The sequence below is a fragment of the Dasypus novemcinctus genome, chromosome 11 (genome assembly GCF_030445035.2).
Source record: "Dasypus novemcinctus isolate mDasNov1 chromosome 11, mDasNov1.1.hap2, whole genome shotgun sequence".
Taxonomy (NCBI): Eukaryota; Metazoa; Chordata; class Mammalia; order Cingulata; family Dasypodidae; genus Dasypus; species Dasypus novemcinctus.
This window is the reverse complement of record NC_080683.1, coordinates 5,961,047-5,975,133: the sequence shown is the minus strand read 5'-3', so window position 1 is coordinate 5,975,133 and position 14,087 is coordinate 5,961,047. Positions and strand designations below refer to the sequence as shown.

General features: G+C 67.4%; 2 protein-coding genes across 4 annotated transcripts; one reads left to right on the top strand and one right to left on the bottom strand.

The window, feature by feature from the left end:
* The first annotated feature begins 945 nt into the window (after positions 1-945).
* Positions 946-3,423, top strand: SMIM29 (small integral membrane protein 29). Of its 2 annotated transcripts, none has more exons than XM_058306587.2 (5): positions 946-1,036; positions 2,081-2,272; positions 2,469-2,494; positions 2,810-2,876; positions 2,993-3,423. In XM_058306587.2, exons 2-5 carry the CDS (start codon positions 2,162-2,164, stop codon positions 3,056-3,058), a joined length of 270 nt encoding a protein of 89 aa, XP_058162570.1. In that variant the 5' UTR covers positions 946-1,036; positions 2,081-2,161; the 3' UTR covers positions 3,059-3,423. The 2 variants fall into 2 exon arrangements, with proteins under 2 accessions (XP_058162570.1, XP_058162569.1); XM_058306586.2 differs by having other exon boundaries at positions 2,771-2,876.
* A 150-nt stretch (positions 3,424-3,573) lies between these two features.
* Positions 3,574-11,704, bottom strand: HMGA1 (high mobility group AT-hook 1). 2 transcript variants are annotated; one of them, XM_058306584.1, is made up of 5 exons: positions 11,499-11,704; positions 8,140-8,318; positions 6,431-6,514; positions 5,766-5,816; positions 3,574-4,848 (listed from the first exon to the last, which is right to left on the bottom strand). In XM_058306584.1, exons 1-5 carry the CDS (start codon positions 11,687-11,689, stop codon positions 4,409-4,411), a joined length of 945 nt encoding a protein of 314 aa, XP_058162567.1. In that variant the 5' UTR covers positions 11,690-11,704; the 3' UTR covers positions 3,574-4,408. The 2 variants fall into 2 exon arrangements, with proteins under 2 accessions (XP_058162567.1, XP_058162568.1); XM_058306585.1 differs by lacking the exon at positions 11,499-11,704 and adding an exon at positions 10,438-10,724 and having other exon boundaries at positions 8,174-8,318.
* Between the last annotated feature and the right edge of the window lie 2,383 nt (positions 11,705-14,087).

The following is a 14,087-nucleotide window of genomic DNA, read 5'->3' as shown; positions in this document are numbered from 1 at the left end:
TCAGGTAACCCAGGTGCTGGCTCTTTCAAAGGTCACATTTTCAAAAAGCAGCAAGGCCAGCCTGTGATTTTTTTGAGGGCCCGGTATAAAACTACACACATATACGGACTCAAACTTAAAAAAAAAAAAAGATAATTATAGATTTACATGCAGTTGTGAGAAATAATTCAGTTGTACACGCTGCCTAGCTTCCTCCAGGCAACATTTGCAAAACTATAGTTTAATATCACAACTAAACTACTGACATTGATATAACCCGGCAGTCTTACCCAGATTTCCCCAGCAAGCGTGCAATATTTAAGTGATCAGAACACAAAAAGCTCTAAGCTCCGTCTGTTCTGCGGCCCCTGCCTCCCCCAAGAGGAGGAGGTGAACCCGAGGGTCTTCGCGTTTAGGACCTGCTACGTGCCAGGTTCTTCACCCTCGTCATCATTTCATCCTAACAGCTTTTTCAGTGTTAAGACGGAAGCGCCGAGCGGGTGGGTACGCGGGTGAGCGCGAGGGTGACTGAGCAGGACCCCAGCCCGCCCGCCTCCATCCGCTGCGCACGGCCCAGAGCGCAGTCCACGCCCCACGAGGCCGGGACGGCTCCACAGACTCTGCCGGAGACGTCGCGGGCCCGCGGCAGGGCCCAGGCGCCCCCCGCCCGGGCACCACGTCGGCGCGCGGCTCGTCCTCTCCGCGGGCTCCAGCCGAGCGCCGCGCGACGCGCACCCGCTCCCGCCCGCGCCTCGGGGCGCCCAGGGCCGCCGCGGGGCACGCCGGGAGCCCGCGCGCTCCCGCCCCTCCGCCCCTCGCAGCGCAGCGCTCGGCTGCCCCCTGCCGTCGCGGGGGGCAACCCGCAGGCCGGGACGGCCCCGCCTCCGGATCGGCGGCTCCCGAGGCCCCGGCGCCCGCCGCCTTCCGCCGTGGGATTGGCTGCGCCCCTGGCCGAGGCCCCGCCCCCTTCCCCGGGTCCTTTGATCACGCGCCCGCCGGCTCTTCCGGGGCTCGGGAGCCGACCGCGGGCGTCCTGTCGGGGCTGCAGCGGCGGGAGGTAAGGCAAGGCCGCCCCGGCCGGGCTGCGGGGCTCGGGCCCGCGCCTCGGGGCGTCGGGATGCCCCGGGCCAGGCGGCTCCTCCGTGTGTCCCCAACCCCCGCCTCCCGCGGCCCGAGCCTCCCAGCGCCGTGGGAAGCACCCCCCCTCACCCAGCCCCGCCGCCGCTCGCCCGCATCCTGGGAGCGGCCTGTCACCCTCCTCACCCAGGCGTGTCCCCACGACCGTGGTGAGCACGCGCCTGCGTGCGGGCAAGCCCGCGGCCCGCACACACGGGGGCAGGTAGCCCGTGCATGCCTTGGCCACTGATGGAGACCCAGGCCAGCTGGGGCCGGGGGCTTTGGGGCCCCCGCGCGCTGCCGCCCAGGGCGATCTCCTCGCATCTGCCGACGGGGCTGACCCTCTCCACATCTGCCCTGTCACACCAGGAGAGAGGGACGCGGGCGGAGCCCGCGGGGGGGACCCGAGGGGAGGCGACCTCACCTGACTCAAACAGTCCAGCCACAGCACTCCCTGCTCACTCTGGCACCTGCGATCGATGGGTATCCAGACCAGGTGTCTAGTGACACCGGAGACAGAGGAAGGCATGGAGCCCAGCCAGGGGCCCCAAAGCCTCCAGGGGGGCTGGGACCAGGACAGGCAGGCTCCTCCTGCCCCCACCCCGCCCTGGGCTGCAGCCCAAGAGCCTCCTCTGTTCCTCTCGTCCCCCCTTTGCTCCCTGGACGGCGTCCCCGGAGGTGCAGAGCCCAGCCAGGGACGCGAAGCCCACCATTCCCCAGGAGGAGGTGGCAGCTGCCGCCCGGCCAGCACCTGAGCTGGACCCCACACCGGGCAGGGCTCCAGCCGAGTGCCCGGGTCTGGGCCTGCGCCCGGCGCCCCTGCACGAGGATCGGCGGAGCTCTCAGGGGGCTTCCACCCCCGTCCTACCTGGAGCACCCCCAGCCCGGTCCGTCCGACCCGTCTTCACGCAGCCCCAGCCCCGGGGCCAGCGCCCCAAGTCTGGACGTCAGCCTCGGTGACGTGACCTCCCTTCCCCCTCGCCAGGGAGCCCAGCGGAGGCGCCCTCCCGCACAGCACCGCCCATGCTGACCACCCAGCCCCCTGGCCCGGGCCGCCGCCGCGGCCATGAGTAACAGCACGGTGCCCAGCGCCCCCCAGGCCAGCAGCGACTCCATGGTGGGCTACGTGCTGGGGCCCTTCTTCCTCATCACCCTGGTCGGGGTGGTCGTGGCTGTGGTAAGGAGCCCCCGTCCCCCCACCCCCACCCCCACCCCCACCCGTCTGCCAAGGCCAGGGTTGGCTGGGTCCAGGCCGGGCTGCACACAGCTTGTCTCAGCCGTCCTGGTGATAGGGGCGAAGGGGTGGCCGTGGGTCCCCTCTGGCTTGTGGCACCTTCCAGCCCTGCAGCCTTCCCCTGCTCTCTCTCTTACAGGTAATGTACGTGCAGAAGAAAAAGCGGTGCGTATCCTCTGGGTCGCCCCACTTCTCCCTCCTGCCCTGGCCTCCAGCCACCCCAGTGCCCCTTAAGTTTCTCCCCGTAAGGCCAGAGAGAGAGCTCTCTGCGTCTGTGCAGGCTGCCCCAGCCCCACCTTACCCAGGGGGGAGAAGCCCCTGGGCGGAGACGGGCACACATTCTTTAAGAGTCCCAGCATGCCCTGGAGGGACGTGCGGACTGCAAAGCGCCCCGGCCTGCGGAGTGGGTGCCTCCTGGCTGAGCCGCCCCCCTGCCCCCAGGGTGGACCGGCTCCGCCACCACTTGCTCCCCATGTACAGCTACGACCCGGCTGAGGAGCTGCACGAGGCAGAGCAGGAGCTCTTGTCTGACGTGGGAGACCCCAAGGTGAGCGCTTTCAGGGCAGAGGGCGGGCGGGGCTGTTCTCCCCCCTACTCACCCCTGCAGCCGGGGCTTGGTTCTGGGCCGGCCGCGGCCCCGCGGTGCAGTGTCCTCCCCCGCAGGTGGTCCAGGGCTGGCAGAGCGGCTACCAGCACAAGCGGGTGCCCCTGCTGGACGTCAAGACGTGACCGGACGCCAGCCCATCTTCAGAGCAGGCCTCCAGCTGCTTCCCCCTCCCACCCCGCCCTCAGCTACCCCAGCTGCGCCCGCTCCCCGCGCCCCCACAGCGGTCACCCCACCGCTGCCCCCGGGCCTTCCGTGGGCTGAGCCCACCACCCACCCAGGCGCTAGAGGACAGCTTTCCTTCTCAGGGGAGGGGTGGCCGGGAGACCCTCGCCCTTTCCTTGGGCACCACCCCTCGAGCCCACCCTGCCTTAGCTTTGGTATTAGCTCAGGGCCCTGGGGGGGGGGGGTTGGGAGTCGTTTTCAGGTGGCAGGGCCTGATGTACAGAACATGTATATATTTTGTAAATAAAACCAAATGTTTTGTGACTAGGGGTGTGATTGATTTGAGGGGAACACTTTCCCTTCCCTGCAGGTGACCCCCATTCCACCCAACTTTCCCAGGGTACCACCCCAAGCACCAGATTCATTCCCACTTCCTCCAGGCTCTGGGAGTGCCCATCACAGGAAAAGCCTCCAGTCCAGAAAAGGATAATTTTTTTATTCAAGTAACTGCAAATAGGAAACCAGGAGGGCCCCAGGCTGGGACAAATACTGCCCACCCCCCTCCCCTGAGGGACCAGGGGGGAGCTGGCCTACACCCTCGGTCACCACCCGCCTCCCCTCCTCCCTCGGCTGCAGCATCCCGGGGCAGCGCCCCACCTGCCCTGGGGCTGGGGTGGTCAGTCACCCAGCCTGCCGGCCCGGCTCCTCTTCCCCGCCAAGTATCTGGGGGAGGGGAACAGGGCAGAAGAGGGGGAGGCGATGAGGGTGAGCATTTGGCGCTGGTAGCAGCAGCAGCAGCGATGATGGACACTTTAAGAATGAAACATTGAACAAAACCAACACAACTGTCCAGAGGTAGTTTGTGAACAGAGGAAAAGATGAAACCAGAACCGTGGGGGGCGGGGAGGGGCGGGAGTGGGCGAGGCTGGCTCTTGGTGTTCGTGCCCCACCTGAGCAGAGGCAATGGGGTCTAGAGTGGACGCAGGGGGCCCGGCCCCCTGGGGGTGGCCTCGGAAGCTGGGCTCCTCAACCCCACCGCCCAGAGGGCGCGCAGATCCAGGGCAGGGGGGCTGGGGCCCCAGAGGGGAGGGCTCGGAGACTCAAACCCCCCTGCCCTCTCGCACACCAGGGAGGGGCGCCGTCTGACCTGCAGGGCCCAGGTGAGGTGGGGGAGGAGGGTGTGAGCCCCACCTGGTGGCCAGGGCACGGGCAGGGACGTCCTCGGAGCCTGAGCACCCCCGCCATTGGCCATACCTGCTGCTGCCGGGGCGGGGCATGTCAGGATGAGACAGATGGGGCTCGGGCCCCTTTTAAGGCCAGGGGAGCCCCCCAAGCTCCCTGACAGGGAGCCCGAGGGAAGAATGGAGAAACAGAAAAGGGGCCCCGAACCAGGAGCCCAAACAAGTGCCCCCACCCCGAGGGAGTGGGGACGCGCAGGCGCAGGGTGCGGCCAAGTGGGACACTAGCCTTGTCCAGGAGGGCAAGTGGGTGGGGTGGGGGCGGGCAGGGCGGCTGGGAACCAAACCGAAGGAGGACCGCCCCTCGGGCCTCGGGGGGCCCACAGTGGCTGGTGTGCTGTGTAGTGTGACGAGGGCGAGGGGGGCCTGGGGGGCCCAGGGGGTGGCTGAGGCGTGCGCCTGGGGAGGGGGCGGGCGGTGGGAGCGCAGGCTGGCGAGTCCCGGCGCCGGCGGCCGCGTCACTGCTCCTCCTCCGAGGACTCCTGCGAGATGCCCTCTTCCTCCTCCTTCTCCTGCGGATGGGGGGGCAGCGTGAGCGCGGCCAGGCCCCCCAGCGCGGAGCCCAGGGGCTGAGGGGGAGGGGCCGCGGGCCAGGCTCGCCCCCACCCCACCCTGTGCTCCCCGGCTCTCCAGAAGGGGGATGAGTCAGGGCTGAGTGTGTGGGTGACTCAGCAGCCTCCACGGCCCGGTTTCATTCATAAAAAAGGAGGAATTTAAAGGGAGGGGAAAAAAAAAAAAAAGAAAACAACAAACCGCACACATGCTGCTGGGAGAGCCAGGCCCCGCGCAGCCCCGGGCCCACCGGGGCTCAGCGGGCACCCCGGGCCCACGGGGGCTCGGCGGGCGCGCCGGGCAGGAGGCGGCAGGCGGGGCGCGCCGGGGGACGCGGCTCGGGAGCAGGTGCCGCCGCAGGTGGCCGCCGCCTGACCCTCCCGGCCGGGAGGAAGGGGAAGTGAGGTGTGCGCCCGGCTCACTCACTGGGCGGGAATGCGGGGGACACCGCACGGGCCTGCGGGCCCCCAGGCCGGGCACAAACTCCCAAACAGCCCGTTTCCTGTTACTCACTCCTGGGGCCCGGCCAGCGCCCCCTAACTGCCCCCACCCTGAGTGGTGGCTCAGCTCGAGGAACGAGGGCCCTGGGGAGCTGAGGGGGCAGCACGGGGCGAGGAGAGGGCAGGAGGGAGGCTGGCACCCCCGAGGCAGGCCCCGCTCGCCAGGTGGTTCTGCGTCCACCCCGGGAGCAGAGGGGAGGTGCAGGGCACCCCCAGGGCAGGACAGAGTGGCGAGACTTACACCCAGGACCCCTCAGTCTCCCCAGCTTCGAAGCCCCCGGCGGAGCACCTAGCCGTTTTGGGAGCAGGGGGAGCAGGTACCCCCCGTTCCTAACGACCCCCTCCAGGGCCGGGCAGCAGCCACTTCCGTCACCTACCAGTTTTTTGGGTCTGCCCCTCGGTTTCCTCCCTGGAGTTGAGGTGGTTTTCTAGAATCAGAGAGAAGATCCAGGAGGTCAGAAATGGTGCCCACCCGATGACCCGTGCCCCGGGGAGTGGGGGAGGGCAGGGAGGGGCAGAGGTGGAGCCCCCACCTCTGCACCCGGCAGCCAGGACGCTCACCCCAGCAGGTCCAGCTGCCGATGACTGGGAGGCCGCATGGCCCCCCACCCGACACACACACGCCCCCCCCACTCCCTCCTCCACCCATGACTCAGAGGATATGAGTCGTGTCTTTAAAAAAGATAAAATAAAAAAACAAAACAACTCTTCTGCACGGCCCGATGCCACCACGCATCCAGCCTTCCCTGCTGTTCCGCAGCACCGCCCCGGGCGCCAGGGGACCCCGGGGAGACGGGGACGTTCCCACAGGCCGGCAGGGCCGCCCCCGTGCTCTCCCCGCCTCGCCCTTCCCCAGACTTCATCTCCCCCAAGTCCTGGAGAGGACCCCAAGCGCACGGAAGCTGCGGCGCGATCCCCCCCCGTCACCGAAGTCCCACCTCTGTGCCAGCCACAGCGCCCCCGGGCCGGGGGGCTCTGGCAGCCCCTCCCCAGCCCTGCAGGAAGGGGGGGCCGCCCCCGCCCTCTGCTCCCCGAGGCTCACCCTGATCTTGGCAGCTCCCTTGTTTTTGCTCCCCTTTGGCCGGCCCCGGGGTCTCTTCGGTGTGGGCACTTCGCTGGGCTCCTTCTGCAAAGACAGCGGGGGCTGAGTGGCGGAGGGACACCCCAGGGAAGGCGGAGCCCCCTGCCCGGCCCTCGGGGTTACGCCAGGAGCCTCCTCCCGAGCCGGAACCCGGAGGCCAGGGCAGCAGGCGCAGGCAGCCAGGGTCTGCTTCCCCGTCTCTGCAGAAGGACGCTAGCCCCTCCTGCTTCTGTGGCCACAAGGCGGCGGCCAGACGCCCCCTAAGGAAAGGTGCGGGGGACAGAAAGGCTCTGTGGCAACTCTGCCACCGACCGGACAGAAGATCCGTGCCTGAGCCTCAGTTTCCTGCTCTGTGAAATGGCCTTATGTTACAAGGCCTGGTGAAAAGCAGAGGGGCCGTGCTGGCGGCCTGTCACCGGCCTCTCCTCCGTGCCCACCCCTCCTGACAGCGCATGCTGGAGACTGCCGGCGGGGGGGGGGCGGTGCAGAAGAGGGAGGGCTCTCCCCCTGCCTTGGGGAAACTCCGGCCTCCACCTGCAAACCTGGACCCCCTCCAGGCGGTCTCCCGGGGAAAGGAACTGTGCCCAGGACCCTGGCGATCCCTGCCGCTGTCGCCACTGAAATTTTCATAAGCCTGAGACCGAATAAAAAGCTTCTGCATAATGCATGGCAGCCGCGCAGTGAAGGCACGCAGCTCCTGTTTCCTCAGGGTTCCCACGGGCTGCTTCCAGCCCTGGCCTGGTAACCCAGCACCCCTCCCCTGCACCCACACTCCCCCCAACCCTGTAAGCCCTCTGTGGTGGGAGGGGAAGACGGGCGGGGGGCTTCGCAGGCAGCGCCGAATCCTCCCGCACGCGGCAGAGCCCTCGGAGCTCATGGCCGTGGAAGAGGCAGCGGCTGGTCAGCCCGGCCACCCGCTCCAGCTCAGGGCAGGCGGGCCTGCGGGCTGTGCAGGGGGCCCACTGGGACCGCAGTTCTTCTCCACCTCTCCTCCTTCCCAGTTCAGGGGCAAACTGGCAGTGGAGATGGGCGTACCTTCCACCACCATCCCCGGGGGCCCCACCGCTCAGGTCCCCGGGGTGCCCGCAGCGCCAGCGGGCCTTCTCAGCCCCACCAGCAGACCCTCACGGGGCAGTACTGGGGTGCTGAGGGCCCCTCTGCCACCGACTTGTGGCCGAGCCAAGGGCCGAGGCGCGGACCAGGGCTCATACAGTGTGGCCCGCTGACCTGGGAGTTCTCGTACTGCGCCGAGACCAGCAAGCCCCCACTCAGGCGCGGGTACTTAGAAATGCCCATAGCAAACCGACAGGAAGTGCTACGTGCACTGAATCGAATGGCAAAGAAAAAAGCCCAGGGCTTGTATATACGTGTATATACTCATTTCTCTATTAACTCACTTTTGTTGTATTTCATAAAAGTATTTGGTCTATGATGAACTGGAAACAAAAAAGGGGGGGTGGTACTTTAATTTCTGGCTTCCCTCTCTGGCTTGGGCTTTCCGGAAGAATCTGCCCAGGGCCCACCCATGCGTAGGATGTGTACAAAAGGGGCACATGTGTGTGTGGGGGGGGACGCAGAAAGCCCTCCATTCCTGTTTTCACCTCTTCTGAGGGGACTTGCATCTCCCTAGCCCAAAGGGGTAAACTGAGGCAAAGGTTCAAGACACCCACCTGACTCCCTCCTAGCGCTGGCCCGGGGACTCACCGGAGGCTGCTTGCGTGGCCGGCCCCGCCCTCGCTTCTCAGTGCCGTCCTTTTCCTGCTTGGAGGCCAGGGGCTGGCTGGACTTGGAGCTCGAGTCACTCATCTTCCCTTCCGTGCCGGGCAGGTGGAGGTGCGACAGCGGGATGCTGGGGGATGGAAAAGGTGTAAGCACGGCATCTCCCTCCGCCCGCTCCCCAGGCCCTGGCGCCCAAGGCACCCTGCAGGAGTGCCCGCTCCCTCGGGCGCCCGGGACTCCCACCCTGCCCGGCTCGGCATGCTGCAGGGGGCAGGCAGGGCCGCCGGCGCTTCATCAGCTCCTTATCTCCCTCTCAGAAGGCTTTGTCCTGCCGCACGGCTGCCACCCCAGCCCGCAGACCTGCTGCAGGAGCTAGGCCACGCTGGGGCAAAGGTGCGGGCAATGCCAGGGCCCCTTTCCCCTGGACAAAGCAGCTGTCCCTTCCCCTTAAGAGAACACCAAGGTCCTGGAGAGTTCAGTTGAGACCAGGGGGAAGGAAGGACACCTTGGGCCTGGCACCCTGAAACCAGCCCCCACCCCGCACCTACAGCAACCCCCTGCTCCACCTCACCAGGCCCAAGCCCCAGGCTCAAATGCTACCAACACTCCACAGCCCTCGCACGGCCAGGTGCCCCCGGCCAGTTCTCCCTCTCTGCTTTCTCCTAGGGTGAATCCTTGGGGACTCAAGGTGGGGAGAGAAGAGGAAGAGGGAGGCATGGCTGGAAGGCCAGGGAACGGGGTGTGGGCAAGGAGACCAAAGCTGGGGGGTGGGCCCCCCAACCTGGAGTCAGATCAGGTGCCTCTTTATGGGACGGGCAGGGATTTCTCCAAATGAGATGGGCCCCAGCAGGGCTGATCCTAAAACTTTCTGAAGTCATTTCTGGCCCTTCCTTCTTAGAGGCCTGTCCGCGTTAAATCAGCCCCCCTGTGATTTGGAGTTTACCTAAAACCTCTCACTGCGAGGAGTCTGAACCTTTGCCGTGAGGAAGCTCTTCTAGGGCTTAAATGAAGGTCCCCGCATCTCCACCCCTGCTCCCTGAGTTATCATCCCCAAGTTGCAGATGGGGACAGGCATGGCCTGGGCAACCTACAGCTCCACACTTCCCTCCAAGTAAGGGAAGCCTGTCTGTCCTGGGCAAAGATGGCTGTGCTTCGAAAATCTCTCCTATAAAATGGGGTAGTAACTGCCTAACTCTCTGGATTGCTGCAAGAAATCACATTAGAGAAGAGCTGAGCCAATACTTTAAAGGGTGCTACAAGGTATGCTCTACCTGCGTTTTCTAAAAACAATGGGGGAGCAGATGTAGCTAGGGGTTGAGCTCCTGCTTCCCAAGTATGAGGTCCTGGGTTCCATGCCCACGACCTCCTAAAAACTAATAAAAATGAAAAATAATTAAAAAAAAAAAACAATGGGGGAAGTCTTCATTCTTTCAAAAGGAGAACCAGGACATTTGAAAACAATTTTTCTTCCTCCTTTCAGATTTTTGGGCAATTTCCAACTTGAACCCAATGAGAGGAAAAAAGGCTTTTATAAACATGATTTTTGGATACCCCCCCCCCACCAGGCCTCCATCCTGCAGCACGAAGAGGTCCTCCAGACGGCGGGATTTTGTCTGGTGATTATTCTATTTTATAATACTTGAGACTTGGAGACCCTTTTAAACCAGGCGGTTGGTGATTTATCCTGCTCCCTCATTAGCGGCTGGGCCTGCTCTGTAATTACAGGCAGTGATTAGAATCTTATATTACACCACAGGTCTCCCTTAAAAACTAAACATCAAAATTAATCAGCTAAATGCGAGCTGAACTCGCACGAGGTCCGGCCAGGTCCCCCTCACGGGGGGTTCCGGGCGGTGGGAGCCGGCGGGGGGCTGGGGGGGGCCCGGCCCGGCAGGTCTCCGAGGACGCGCTCCCCCGCCCCTCCCCGCCGGGACCGTTGAAGCCACCATCTTCCTCCCCAGCCAAGCCCCGAGCCCCGAATGGAGGCCCGAGGCCCTCTGCAGCGAGGCCAGGAACCGCGTGTCTCTTCCACCTGTCTCTGATCATCACGGAGGCCTCGCCTCGCCTGGAGAAGCCATTCAGGGCCCACCCCGAGCCCTCGGCTGGTGACCAACACTTTCCCAGCGCTCGGGCCCAAGTTTGTTCCCTGGACACGCCGGCAGGCCGCGTGCGCTCGCAAGTACTTAGGAAAGGCCGCAGGACTCATCTTAGGGGGGGTCCCGTAAAGAAAGAGTGGTCCAGAGACTCACGATGGCGTGCCCACGGTCACACAGCGAGGGGGTGAACAGCACGCGGTGGGTTCCGAGTCCCACAGCCGGTCCCCCACGCTCACACACAACCGCCAGGAGACTGGGTAAGCCCCTGGAGCCCCCCCACCCCAGGCCCGGGCCGGGGGTGACGCTGCAAGTGCGCGCAGCGGGCCGTTGCAGGCCCGCCAGCGGGGCCGCGGGGCCAGGGCGCGCGGGGGGAGGGGCGCAGGCCGCTCCTGCGGGCGCGGGAAACCGGTGCACCCCGACCGCATGCGACGCCACGCGGGTGCACCCGGCCCCACTTCCTGCCAGAGGGGGCACCCAAGCCCGACTTGGGGCAGGAAACCTGGCGCGCGCGGGTAAGAGGAAGAAAGCCGCCTCCCTCCGCGCCCTCCCCGCAAAAGAAAACCCCAGAAAAGAATAGAAACGGGGAGTCGAAGGGACTAGTTCCAACAGAGCCCAGCAAAGCTGAGAAACCAGTTTGTGGGGGCGGAGGGCAGGCCCGGCCCTGGGGGCTGGAGAGGCGCGGGCCGGGCCGGAGGTGGGGTCGGGGGGAAGCCCCAAACCCAGAGCCGCGAGCCGGCCCGGGCGGGATCGGGACAAATGGCGGGGTCCAGCCCATCCCCCTCACTTCCAGAACTTCCCCAGGCTGCGGGGGGCGCCCGACCCCGACTCGCTCGCCCGCGCCGCAGCCCGCGGCTCTCCCCGCCTCCCACCCCCGGCCCGGGCCCGGGCGGGAGCGGCCGCCGCGCGAGGTGCAGGAGCTCCGCCGGGGACCCGACCCGCGCTCGCCGCAGCCGCGCGCCCCCTCCCCCACCGCGCGCCGCTCCCGGTCCCCGCCTCCCGCGAGGCGCCCGCGGCGCGGGAGAAGGGGTGCGGGCGCCCTCCCCGCGCCGCCGCCGCGCCGCCCTCCCCCTCCGGCCGCTCGCGGTGCCCGGCCTGGGAATAAAGCCGGAGGCGCGCGCTGCAGCCCCGGGCGGCGTGCGGGAGGGGCGGCGTGCGGGCGGGCGGCGTGCGGGCGCCCCCCTCCGCCGCCGCCGCGGCCCCCGGGGACGACTCACCGCGAGCTCGGCCGGCGGCCTGCGGTGCGCGCTCCGGGCTGCCGGGAGCGACGGTGCTGGGCGCTGGGGACCGGCCTGGCTCGGCCGCCGCCGCCGGCAGCGAAGCGGATCTGAAACCGGGAGAGAGCAGAGCGCTCGGAGGCCGCCGCCGCGTGCTCGCCGCCGGGCCCCGCGGGGTATTTATATGTCATCTCCAAGCGGGGGTAAGAGGAGTCCCCCTCCCCCGGAGGATGGCGAGGGGCAGGAAGCTGGGCACGGCCCGCGCGGCCTCCATAAATAAATAATGTAATTAAATTATAGATAAATTACCAAAAAGCAGCCACCCGAGCGGCCGCGAACTCACGCCTTCTTGGAGCCGCGCCAGCGCCAGAAATAGCCCCGGCTCGGAGTCCCAATTAGAGGAGCGCAGCCCCGGCTCAGGGGAGCTTAAAAAGAGCGACCCAGGGGCAGGGGGGACGGGCCCGCCCGCGCCAGCCGTGTCACCGAGGGGGCGGGGCCATGCAAATGAGCCCGGGGATTTAAAAGGGCGGCCGCCCGCCAGCCGCCGCCGCGCGGGTGGGTGCTCACGGGGGCCGGGGCCGCGCGGCTGCCCCAGCGCAGGGGCGGGCGCGCGGGAGGCCGGCCTGGCCACCACGAGGCCGGGGCCCGCACCTCAGCGTCGCGGGCCGGGGCAGAGGGGAGGGGTGCAGCGCGTCCCGAGGGAGCTCCCTGCGGGGGGAGGGCAGCCTGCCCGCCCCTGACCTGCGTCCCGGGGCCACACACCCCCAGGGGCCCTGGGGGCGGGTGGGCGTGGGCGGCCGCTGGTGCCTGCGGGGGTCCGAGCGGGCGTGCGGGGGTCCAGAGGGCCGAGCCGGCTGGAGAATTGCGCGGCCTACCCGGCGCCCTCCACGCCAGGACGCGCCGCGCGTAGACGTGCCCCGGGCGGCCGGGTGCCAGCGTGTGCACGGCACTGTCAACCCGCGCGAGTCCGCCGGGTGAAATGCAAATCTTGTGACAATCAGACTAGTGAAACCCCGAGTTCTCCTTTGTTAATGGCCCCCGGGAAGCCGTCATCGAGGTGCAACCTTCAGGCCACCCAGACGACCGGCTCGTTTGCACGTGAACGCGGAGATCCCTCACCCGCGGTGGCCCCGAGGGTGCGTTCAGGCAACGCGGCCCCCATCGGTGCCCTGACCCCCTTGGCGGGGACCTGAAGGGGAAAAGAAAAAAAAAAAAAAGGGCAGCGTGGGCACGGGGCCGCCTGGAAGCTCCTCGAGGGCAGGGTCTGCCCGGGCGCGCGCCGTGCCCCTCGCGCCGGCGCCACAAAGACCTGTTGCGCGGGCAGGAGGCGGCCCGGGCGGGAAGATGGCCGGGGCGAAGGGGCGCGCCCCGCAGGCCGGCCCGGGGCGCCTCGGGCGCACCTCCCGGCGCGGTCCCCGAGGCGGCCTTCCACACCTCCCGGTGATGCAGGGAATTGCAATGCGGCCCGGTGACACACGGCGGTGACTCACGGCTCCCCGGCCTCCGGGCCCGCCGCGGCCCCGGCCCAGCCCCCTCCCCAGCAGGCGGCGGCGGCGGGGGCGCGGGGCCGGCCCGGGGCCCGCGTGGGGGCGGGCTGCGGAGCCCGCGGGGCCGCCTCCCGGCTGCTGGAATGTGGCAGGAAGGTTTCCGGTGGGGGCGGGGAGCGCGGCGGGCGCGGGCCCAGCCCCCACTCGGGCCGGCGCGGGGGCGCTCCCGGCCGGGGACAGCACGTGCTCGGGCGGCTGGGGGCGGGGCGGAGGGCGCGGGGCCTGCCCGGGCTGGGGGGGGGGGAGGCCGCGCCCCCGCGCGCTGGCCGCCGGCCCCGCGCCCAGGTCAACCGCCGTTCCCCAGCAGTCCCGGGGCCACCCCTGGAGGGGAGAGGAAGTCACCGAGGGCGGCCCGAGGGGAGGGGAGGGCGGGAGGCGGGGGAGGGGGAGGGGCGCCGGCCCCTTTGTCTGGAGCCGTTGGGGGGTGGGAGCGCGCTGCTCCCTCCATCTTGGTGCCCCCGCGTAGGCCGCGGGCAGAGTTGCCTGCGGGCCGCTGCGTGCTCGGGAGGCTTTGCGGCGGAGAGGGGAGCAGCGTGCTTTCAGCCACTCCATTCCCTTGGGCCCGCCCCCCCAGGAACTCCAGGTCACAGTCCCCTGCCGGCAACCTGGGACCCCCATGTCCCCCGGAGCCACGCGGCGCTCGCCAGCGTCGCCTAGGCTGCTAGGCCCGGGCCCGGGCTCGGGCTGGGGTCTGGGGGGACGCGGAGAGAGGTCTCTGCGCCGCGTGCGGCCTTCCCGGACAGGGAAACGGGGCAAGGAGAGGGACTTCCGTCTCGAGTGGGCCGTGGGAAAACTCAGCCAACTTTTTGGCCCACTTCTAGCAAGCCGAGTTGAGCTGCTTTTTCCTGCTCTTGGTTTCTCCTTCGTCCTGATTTCCTCGCCGGCTTTTTTTTTTTTTTACTTTGGATTGTGTGTATTTTTGTAAGCCAACTCAAGCTCGCTCTGGAACGAGGCAGGTAGAAATGAATACATAGGCAAATAAATATAGTAGCTTGTTCCCCTCCACACCCTTGAGAGACAAATAACGGCGCCCTGGCGGCCT